This window comes from Elephas maximus, chromosome 11, assembly GCF_024166365.1.
Source record: "Elephas maximus indicus isolate mEleMax1 chromosome 11, mEleMax1 primary haplotype, whole genome shotgun sequence".
Lineage (NCBI taxonomy): Eukaryota > Metazoa > Chordata > Mammalia > Proboscidea > Elephantidae > Elephas > Elephas maximus.
The window spans coordinates 93,234,491-93,245,340 of NC_064829.1; the positions used below are offsets into that span (position 1 = coordinate 93,234,491).

The 10,850-nt window shown below is 53.0% G+C and overlaps 1 protein-coding gene across 3 annotated transcripts; it reads right to left on the reverse strand.

Annotated features, from left to right (window-relative positions):
- Nucleotides 1-1,018: 1,018 nt before the first annotated feature.
- Nucleotides 1,019-10,143, reverse strand: MYADM (myeloid associated differentiation marker). 3 transcript variants are annotated; one of them, XM_049901239.1, is made up of 3 exons: nucleotides 10,059-10,143; nucleotides 6,579-6,654; nucleotides 1,019-3,459 (listed from the first exon to the last, which is right to left on the reverse strand). In XM_049901239.1, exon 3 carries the CDS (start codon nucleotides 3,455-3,457, stop codon nucleotides 2,489-2,491), a length of 969 nt encoding a protein of 322 aa, XP_049757196.1. In that variant the 5' UTR covers nucleotides 3,458-3,459; nucleotides 6,579-6,654; nucleotides 10,059-10,143; the 3' UTR covers nucleotides 1,019-2,488. The 3 variants fall into 3 exon arrangements, with proteins under 3 accessions (XP_049757196.1, XP_049757193.1, XP_049757195.1); XM_049901236.1 differs by lacking the exon at nucleotides 10,059-10,143 and adding an exon at nucleotides 8,902-9,114; XM_049901238.1 differs by lacking the exon at nucleotides 10,059-10,143 and having other exon boundaries at nucleotides 6,579-8,878.
- Between the last annotated feature and the right edge of the window lie 707 nt (nucleotides 10,144-10,850).

Here is a 10,850-nt window from a genome sequence, read left to right on the forward strand (position 1 = left end):
GAAGGGGGCAGACATGAATGGTATTTAGGAGAAAAAATGGACAATGTTTGATGAGTAGCTGACTCAGGAGAGGTTGCAGGTAAGATCAAGTTCCTGGGTTCTCAGTTCTGAGAGACTATTACTGAGTAGGGGAACTCCAGAGGAAGGGTCAGTTTTGGAGGAAAGATGCTGGACTCACATTGGGACACTATTTCTTTTTTTAAATTGTGATTTAGGTCAAAGTTTACAGAGCAAGCTAGTTTCTCAAAAATTTATACACAAATTGTTCCATGCCTCCAATCCCGCATTGTGTCAGCACTCTCCTCCTTTCCCTTTCCAGCCCTGGTTCACTGTTCCATTTGTCCAGCTTTCCTGACCCCTCCCACCTTCTCATCTTTGTTCCTGGGCAAGTGTTGCCCATTTGATCTCGTATGCTTGACTGATCTAAGAAGCACGTTCCTCATGCGGTGCTATTGTTTATCTTATAGGCCTGCCTAATCTTTGGCTGGAAGGTGAACTTTGGGAGTGGCTTCAAGTCTGAGTTAGAAGGGTGTCAGGGGGCCACAGTCTTGGGGATTCCTCCAGTCTGTCAGATCAGTAAGTATGGTGGGACACTATTTCTGAGGTGGAGTCCCTGGGTGGTGCAGACTGTTAACCTGTTCAGCTGTTCAGCGAAGGCCGGAGGTTCAAGTCCACCCAGAGATGCCCTGGAAGAAAGGCCTGGCAATTTACTTATGAAAAATCAGCTATTGAAAACATTGTAGAGCACAGTTCTACTCTGACACACATGGGGTTGCCATGAGTTAGAATCAACTCAACGGCAACTGGTTATTTCTGAGGTGCTCATGGGATCCAAGAGGGAAGAACTCTTGTTCATGTCTATTCCGCCCATTTCACTTGGAAGACCCAGACTCACTAGCTAGTTATTTTCTGACAAAGCCAAGATTGTCTTGGCCCCAACCCCCTTCTCCCACCTGACCCAGAAATCTGGGCCTTGCTCCCATCCTGGAGCCCTCCCCAATAATAATGAACACACAAGTCCTTCTTTAATCTTATATTGAGATAAAAAAAAAAAGAACATTATGGATTTGGGAGGAGGGGAAGGGACAAACATCCTCCTATGAATGACAGCAGGAGCTGATGGGGAACCAGAAGGTCCAGGGAATTAAAAAAAAATAAAATATATATTTATACATTTATATATATCACGTCATGCAGGTGGGTCCCAGAAAAGCAGGAAGCAGCAGCAGGAATAACTAGCACACCAAAACACACGTGCGCACACACCACACACTCAAGCGATGCAATTCTTTTGGCTATGGTGGCAGCAACTCACCCCTCCTCTCCTCCCCCGCAAAAGTAAAGAAATTGAAAAGAAACATCCATTTTGAAGAACAGGACTACCCAGTCAATTTTGCCCTCATGACCAGAAAAAGAAAAAAAAAATCAGGCTGATAATGCCTTTAAGGCCAGCAGTGGCCATTTCTTCTCCTCCTGAAAAAGCAGGACAAGTTATTTTTAATACTGAGGCTTCAAGGCCATATCACTGCCCCCATCCCCCCACAAGTACTTCAGACAGTTGTCTTCAAAACAATGTGGTTCTTCACTTGGCTTTTTTTTGGATCCCACAGACCACAGCATCCACCCCTTGCTCCCTTTAAGATGGCCTCTAAGCAGTGGGTTTTTTGTAAGCCTGACAAAAATCTGGGAGCCAGACAGGGGCCTAGGCACTGAAGGTCTGTGCTTAAAGCCCCTGCCCACTGGAAATTATTGACCTCCAGAGTTTTTTAACTTGAAAGGGAGGTAAACTGTATACCTTCTTCCACTGGGAGAAACGGGGGTCCAATCCCTAGCTATCCGCCCCCCCCAGACACACACACATACACACTAAGGCACAGCTAGGGCAGGCAGGCATGCTTTGGCAATGAGGCCCCTTGGGGGACCCAGGGCATGAACAGCTACAATGAGGGGTGGTGGGATGTGTGAGCTCAGCACCTTTGGAGGTGGAGAGGAGAGAAAGAAGTCTCAGAGCTCCTTAGCAACAGGAAGAAGGAAGATGGGAAGAGGAAACAGGAAGAAGGAAGATGGGAAGAAGAACTTGGGAGAAGATGGGAGGAAAAGGAAACCTGAAGAAGGAAGATGTGAAGAGGTAACAAGAAAAATGGGAAGAGGAAACAGGAAGATGGGAAGAGGTGGGTGGGAAATAGGCAAATGAGAAAACAAACAGGAAAAGCCAGAGAACAGACAAAAAGAAGAAAAAGTAGTGAGAAGAAAAGAGAAATGGCTCAGAACAAAACAGATGTGGGCAACAAAACAAAACTGGAAGGAAAGGGAACAGTAAGAGAGGAAAGAGGAGAAAAAGAGGGCAAGAAGAATGAAAGAGGAAGTGAAGAGGGTTGAGGAAAGGGGAGACACAAAGTAGAAACCAGAAAAAAAGAAGATAAAACCTAGGAAGGTGAAAAGAACAAGGTTGGAGAGAGGGGAAACGGGGAGCCCCTTGTCAGGTCCTTCAGACCCTGACAAAAACCAGGCGGGCAGAGTACACCAGGTCAGCCACGTAGGCCAGCAGGTTGACGGCTGTCAAGATGGCAATGGCCAGCCGGCGGTCCCAGCCACAGATATAGTAGTTGTGTGAGCTGCCACAGGACCTATCCTTGCGCCGCTGGGGCTGGCCACCATAGCGCTCATCGAATTGGTAGAGGGGCCAGAGGACAAGGGCGGTGGCATAGAGGAGGACGGAGAGCAAGGCCAGCCCTGAAAGAAAGCTGGGGAAGGAGATGGGCAGCGCATTGGTGCAGTCGCCCAGGTTCAGTAGGATGGCCACGGCTGCCAAGATGAAGCAGATGGCGTACACAGCCACGCACCACTCCAGCGCCCGGTGGTGCTGGTACAGACCGGGGTCACTGAGAAAGGCGAAGATGACACAGGCCACAAAGGTCTCCAGCACCTTGAGCAGCCCTGGTACAGTAGCCATGTATCCTGTGATCTCACCAGGCCGGGCCCGGGTCCAGGCCACTTCGGTGGCATAAGCCACGAAAGCTATGCAGGAGAAGACAGTGGCGGCGATAGCGTGGTCCCGAACACGGCCGTGGGGCTGGAACTGGACGTAGGTGGTGGGGTAGATGATGGAGGTGGAGAGGCAGAAGAGGGCAGCGTAGCAGGCGTAGGTGATGGGGAAGTTGCGCCAGGACAGGGGGAATCGGGGCTGGAGGCCGCCGACCTCGACGATGAGAATGATCAGGGTCACGGCAAAGCAGAAGCACCAGGTGAACATGGACCAGTCACCCATGGGCCCTGTCCAGGCGTTCACACTGGCCACCAGAGAGAAGGCGACACAGGTGGACAGCAGCTGCAGCAGACGGAGGAGGCCCAGGGGCTGGGTCAATGCCCGAGGGGACCCAACAATGGTGTGGGAGCCCAGACCCGAGGACGACGATGTCGTGGTCGTGATGGTCGTGCGGGTCACCGTCACCGGCATGGCTGGGAAGGGAAAAATGGGAATAGTCTATATTTGCTTTTACTTTAGCATTTTATTAATTCTATAGATTCTCAATTTTTAGAAACTTATTGTTAAAACAAGGAACCCTGGTGGCGCAATGGTTTAGTGCTCAACTGCGAACCAAAAGGTTGGTGGTTCGAACCCACCCACGGGTCCTGTGGAACAGAGGCCTGACAATCCACTTCCATTCAGTTACAGCCTTGAAAACCCTACAGAACAATTCTAGAGGTAGTCCCCAGGTTATGAATGAGACCTGTTCCTACATCTGTCTTTAATTCAAGTTTGTAGGTAAGTTGGAACACGTACATTTGGTTCTTATTTACTGTCAGTTAGTCAAATGTTTGTCTTAGTATATAGTGTATATTTTACCTTTTTACGCACATAAAACACTTAAGAAACACTTCCAAATATACTAAAACATCTTAATAACACAGTACCTAGTAGTAATAATACCAAAAACCAAACCCACTGCCGTCGGGTCGATTTCGACTCATAGCGACCCTACAGGACAGACTAGAACTGCCCCATAGAGTTTCCAAGGAGCGCCTGGCGGATTCGAACTGCTGACCTTTTGGTTAGCAGCCGTAGCACTTAACTACTATGCAACCAGGGTTTCCAATAGTAATAATAATGCATTAATAATAAAAGCAACTATATATAGTGCAGTACTGAAGACAGAGAATCGGTGTGTGTGTGGTGTGTGTGTATGTATTGTAAAAGAAACAGTTCTTAAAACAGTTGAGATAGAAAAAAGATCACGATTAAAGGTTAACAATGTCCTTCCACAGATGTCCTGCATACTGAAAGGAGCACTCCTGAGGAAACAGTAGGTCCACAATGTTAACATTAATAATTGGATGATGCATGTGTGTGTGTTTGTTATTATCAGCCACTGTGTTTAACTCAAATAGGCTTTATGGCAGTCTGTTCTTAAGTATGAGCTGTCCGTAAATCGGATGTTCTTAACCCGGGGACTGACTGTACTCTGTAACACATGGGGTCAACACGAGTCAGAATCCAGTCAACGGCAACTAACAACAACAACAGCACACACCAGGTGACTCTATGAGCCAAAGTGTCCTTCCCTCCTGCTACGGACTCAATTGTCTATCCAAAAAATATGTGTTGTAAATCCTAACCCCTATACCTGCAGTTTAAGGAGCCCTGGTGACACAACACCTAAGCACCAGGCTGCTAACCAAAAGCTCAGTGGTTCAAACCACCAAAAGCTCCTTAAGAGAAAACACCTGGTGATCTGCTCCCATAAAGATTACAGCCTTGGAAACCCTATGGGACAGCTCTGTTCTGCCCTACAGGGTCGCTGAGTCGGAATCGACTACATGGCACCCAATAACAACATATCTGTGGTTATAATCCCATTTTGGAATGGGTTTTCTTTGTTTTGTTCATGAGGAAGTATTAGTGTAGGGTGTGTCTTAAATTAATCTCTTTTGAGATATAAAAGAGCATTAAACAAGCAAGCAAGGAAGCAGATGGGGGAAAGTAGATACCAGGTCACAATAAGATCACCAAGGAGCCAAGGAACAGAAGCTAAAAAGAGACAAGGACCTTTCCCAGAGCCCTCCCCTAGCGCCAGCACCCTGAATTCGGACTTCTAGCCTCCTAAACTGTGAGAAAACAAATTTCTGTTTGTTAAGGTCACTTAGTTGTGGTATTTCTGTTATAGCAGCAGTAGATAACTAAGACATCTCCCTACCTACCCTCCACTCACCCAGGTGTCAGATCAAGCAACTCTGCCTCCCTCCTCTTTCTCTCCCCTCCCTAAAAAACACCATCTCTCAACTTCCTCCCTTTGAATACCCAGGGTTCTTCACCCAGCCCCTTTGCCCAACTTCCTTCTTTCACCGAATAGGCCTAGACATTTCCTCCACAAACCCAAGAGTCCAACCTCCACTTTAACTTTCTCAGAGACCCACAGCTGTTGGGAAAGCCTAACCTCTCAATCTATCCCCTCTCATAGAGCAGGTTTCTACTCTCAGCTCCTGGAAGACCAGGATCTCCCCCTCCTTCTGGGCCATGAAGACCATTCCAACAAATGGCGACCCCACATGTGTCAAAGTTGAACTTTACACCATAGCATTTGCAATGGCTGATTTTCCAGAAGCAGATCGCCAAGCCTTTCTTCCGAGGTGCCTCTGAGCAGATGCAAACCCCAACCTTTCAGTTAGTAGCCAAGCACTCAACCGTTTGTGCCACCCAGAGACTCCTAACTCCCACCAGGTAGAGTATTTTAACCCAAAAGAAGCACAGCTTTCTCCTCCCTGCATTCCCTCCCCCAGACATTGAGTCCACCACCCCCCAGAAACCCAGGCAGCTGCTTCCCCAACTTCCAGGAAACTCAGCTCTGAAAATTCCAGACCCCCCCCATGCCGCAGCCCCCTCCACTGAACACTCTAGGCCCCCGATGTTCAAGTTATCCAGCTTCAGACCTCAGGACTCTGGACCCTCAGCCTTGAGTATCCCAAATGCCTCATACTCTGTGAACGAACTTCTTTCTCGTGTCCCTCAAGACCCTCAGCTAACCAGTAGTCAGCCTCTTAGGAATCAGGCGCCCAGATCCTTTCTAAGGCCCTAAAATGTTTAACCTCTCAGCTGACACCCCTAAAAGACTCAGGAGGCCTACCGTGGCCACCGGGAAATAAAACTTCCTTCTTCCAGAGCTCAGCTCACAGGTGTGCAATAGCACAGGTTTAACCCCTTCAAGGCCCAGTTCGGGATATACTTCTTCCTTAGATTCCAAAATGTCTGGGTCTCTCTCTTGGAACCCAGGCTCCCAAGTCCTTCTCTTTAAGGGTCTAAGAATCCGGGCCCCCAGCACCTCCTCCCTCAGACCCAGAGTCCAGGTCCCAGACTTCCTCCCTCAGACCAGGTGTCCTGACCTCCAGCCCCTCCTCCTTCAGATGCAGGAGTCCAGACCCCCAAATCTCCTCCCTCAGACCAGGAGTCTAGGCCCCCAGCACCCTCGTTCCTCAGATCCAGAAGTCCAGGCTTCCAGACCTCTTCCAGGCTCCCAGACCTCTTTCCTAAGACCGGAAGTCCAGACACCTCCCTTTCCCCCCCCACTCCCCCGTTAACTCACCAGCGGTCTCAGCTCAGGACCCAGACAGGGAAAGATCGGGCGGTGCAGGCGGATTATGTCAGATATCTGGAAAAAGCTGGTCAGAAGACAGGAGGGGAAAAGAAGACGTCAGCGTCCAGCGTAGCCTGGGCTCCGCCCTCCAGGGACTCAGGCGGCGCAGCCGGTGGGCTCACAAGGAACCCGCGACTACCAAAGCTCCGCAGGCGGGGCGTGGCTGCCAGCTAGGGCAGGAATTTGGCCACAAAGCACCAAGGGACCCAAATGGTGACTTCCAGGAGCCCCGCCACGCCCCTCTCCCCGTCCAGTAGCACAAACAGCGTGGGCAGCATTTAGGGAACAAGGCGCAAGGGTGCGCCCTGCAGGGCAGCGCGGGGGCGCGTGTGAGTTTAACCCGAACGCGACCAGGGAGCCACATGGCTGGAGGGAGGGCGGAAGGCCCCGGGGCGGTGGCTGTGGAGGCGGGCAACCGGGCCAGCCCCGGCGGGTCCGCGCCATATAAGGGCCTCCAAGCTCTAGGCCCAGCCATCTGGAACGTGGCGGAAACCGGGAGGCGGCGCCGCGACCCCCTCCCCGCCCCGGCCTCCGGGATTGCGCGCTCCTCTCCTGGATTTCTGGAGGTTGGGAGCCCCAATGACTCCCAGGTCGTAGAAGGAGAGGGCTGGGAGCCTAAATTTCTGGTTACTTTTTTTTTTAAAGTGTAAGTTTTGGGTTATTTTTTTTATCTAATAATACGGATGGGCAGGAACCTGAGTGGTGCGAGCGGGTTGCTAATCCAAAGGTAGGCGATTTGAATCCACCCAGCTGCACCGCGGAAGAAAGGCCTGGGATCTGCTTCGGCAGAAAAATGTTGTTAGGTGCCAGTCAAGTCGTTTTGCGACTCATAGCGACCCCATATGACATAGTAGAACTGTCCCATGGGGTTTTCTAGGCTTTAATTTTTTACAGCCTAGAGCAGATCGCCAGGACTTTCTCCCTCGAAGTGGCTGGGCGGGTTAGCCGCTGAGCGCTTAACCGTTGCCACTACCAGGGCTCCTTCATAAAAGATTACAGCCATTGAAAACCCTATGGAGCACAGTTCTACTCTATTACGCGTGGGGTCTCTATGAGCAAGATGCAATTGGACAGCAACTAACAACATAGGGTTGGGCTCTTGGATCTCTAATAGTGGGTTGGGAACCCGGCCTCCTGGGTGCACCTTGTCCCCACCCTTCACCCCCCTCCACGCTGAAAACTGCCCTTACTGTTGGAATGAAGCCCTGGGATAAGTGGCCACATTTCACACCCTGTCCTGACTGGAACAAAGGCTGGGCCTCCGGGACACCTGGGAGGTGCCACAAGGGGGTCGGACACCTCCTCCTCCCCCACCCCTTCCAGAATCCATTAGGAGGAAGTCGGAAGAGGGAGGGGCATAGCTCATTCCATGTCGGTGGGAGGTGGGTTAGCAGGGGGACCCCTGGCTCATCCCCTCGGAGGGGAGTGGTCCATCCCCGCCCTCACGGTCTCCAGCTGCGGTTAGAGCTCTGGAACGCATAGGCGGAGAGGGAGAGGAAACAGCGCCGCCTTCAGGCGTCCTCTCACGAGCCACACCCAGAACCTGTACATCCTCCCCATCACTACACCCCGATTGCTCAGGAGATTGAGAACCTAGCCTCGACACCCCAGCCGCCGCTCTCACCACCCCGCCTATCGCTCGGGAGTGCAGGGCTCTATCTCGTCCTCTCTGGGCTTCAGGACGTGATTACCTTCCCAGCTCCATCCTCACTTTAAGATCTCAGGCCTCGGCCTTTCTTAGAGTCTAAAGTTCAGATTCTGCCCCCCTGGGTGGGGAGGGCATCAGTAATTCTGAACCCTTGTCGCTCTTTTACCCAAAACCAGGACTCCACCCCAAACTCCTCCCCACTTGAGGACCGCGGCATTCCAGATTCGAATCCCCTTCAACTTGGGACCTAGGAATCTCAATCCCCTTATTCCCCCAGACCCAGGAGTCCAGACCCGCAGCCCCCTCCTCCCTTAGATCCAGGGGTCCGAGACCCAGCGCCTCCTCTCTCAGAACTAGGAGTCCGGGCCGCCAGCCCCTTCCTCCCTCTGATCCAAAGTCCGGGCCCCCAGCTTCTCCTCCATCAGACCCAGCAGTCCAGGTCCCCATTCCCCTCTTTCAAACGCAGGTCTAGGTCCCCAGCCCTCTTCTCTCAAAACCCAGGAGTCCCAGCCCAGGCCGCATCTTTCCAGGGACCCAGGCGCTCTGAATCCCAGCTCACTCCTCCTTCCGGACCCAGACATTTCTGGACCGCTACTGTACCCTCTGGGGTCCCCGCAGCCTCACCTTGTAGGCAGTGGCGGCAGCGGCGGCAGCGGTCAGAGACAAGACGGCGACAGCTGCAGATTAGAAGGGTCTGCAGGCTGGGTGGGGTCGGCGGGCTGGGGAGCGGGCGGGCGGTGCCGGGGGCGGGGTTGCAGCCTGGACTTTGAGGCCCAGGCAAGGGACTTCCCCAAGCCAGGGCTATCCCGGCTCCGCCCCTTGGGGGGACGGGGCCGGCACCAGACCACGCCCACTCTACCATAACTGTACCTCGGATCTCCCGCCCTCCCCACCAGCAATGAGGGTGGAAGGCTGAGGTCACCGTTGCCGGGGTGACAAAACAGGAAGACACAACAGCTGGCGGAGTAGGGGCTCCTGGGGGCTGCCCTCCCTGACACAGCCTTGGAGAAGTCTCCAACCAAGGCCCCGGAAGGCCGTTGCCGTAGCAACCTGCCTGTATAGGGTTTGTTTAGAACCGAGCCCCCAGCCAACGCCCGAGCCCTCCTTGTTCCCTCGTCTGCGCCGGTCCCGCTCGGCTTGGATGACTGACCCCTTGGACACTTGGGTCTCAGCGGGGTGGTGGACCGGGATCCTCAGTTTTATGGGGTTTGTGGGCCAGAGTCTCTGTCTTCTGGGTCCCTGAAAGAGGGGAGGGTTGAGGGTGCTGATGCCTGGGCTTTAAGGGGCTAATTGGAGAGGGAGTAGAATTCTTGGGCCCCAGAGGGTAGAGGCTGGGGACACGCACTCCTGGTTTCACATGGTACCTAGGATGGAGGCCCAGATTCCGGGCCTCCAAGAGCAAGAGAAGCTGGCGGCTCGGATCCTGGGCTTCGAGAGATGTGGTTGCAAGCCCAGCCTCCCGCGTCTAGGATGGAGAGATATTTTTGGACTGCATTCCTGGCTCCTGGATCAAGGGAGGGAATCGGGGCCTAGATGCCTTTAATGAGGATGGGGCTAGGGGTTGGAGGCTCTTGCAAGAAAGGAGAGGACCCCCGTCGGAATGGATGCCGGCGCCCCAGAGCAGGGGTGGCGCTCAGGGCCGGGCTTCGGGGATGCTGAGCGCCTATGCAAGGCATTGCTGGGGCGAAGAAGGAAGAGAAAGCTAAGATTGGGATGCCAGGCCCTGGGCAGGGCAGGGTGGGGAGCCGGGAGGCCTGGGTCCTCCTGGCCGCGCTACTCACCGCACTCTGCAGTCCTCGCGGGCGCGGCCTTCCTGGCACTGCCTCGGGGCGGGGCCTGGTGGCGGCTGTGGATGCTGGGAGACACTGAGCTAACCGGGCGCTGTCTCCGCCGCTGCCTTTGGGCTCCTTCCAGGCGGACAACTGAGGAGGCTTTGAGGCCGCGCCCCTGGGTGGAAGCCGCGTGAGCCGCCAAGGGAGGGGTCCGAGGGGAAACGGTTTACCCGGGGACGTGCCCTACGGAGATGGGAGGGACTGTGTGCTCCGCAGAACGTGTTTGGGGGGGGAGGGGAGGGAAGAAAGGAGGTAGATCCTATGTGCTCACTTATGTGTCCCTGCAAAGAGGGTACAAACGGTTTGCACTCCACTACTAAGCTAAAGACGGACTCCTGGTGGCATAGTAGTTAAGAGCAAGGGCTGCTAACCAGAAGATCGGCAGTTCGAATCCATCAGGTGCTTTTGGAAACCCTGTGGGGCAGCTCTGCTCTGTCCTATAGAGTCACTATGAGTTGAAATCCACTCCACCGCACTGGGTTTGGTTTTTGGTTTTGGTACTAATTTAAAGGTTGTTGGTTTAAACCCACCCAGCAGTGCTGTGCAAAAAAGGCCTGTCATTTGCTTCCAAAAGATTAGTCAAGAAAATCCTATAGAGCAGTTCTACTCTGTAACATGGGATCACCATGAGTCAGAATCAACTCAAGGCAACTGATAACAACTAACCTAAAGGTTGGCACTTGGAACCCACCCAGTGGTGCCCCAGAAGAAAGGCCTGGTGATCTGCTTCTCTATAGATTA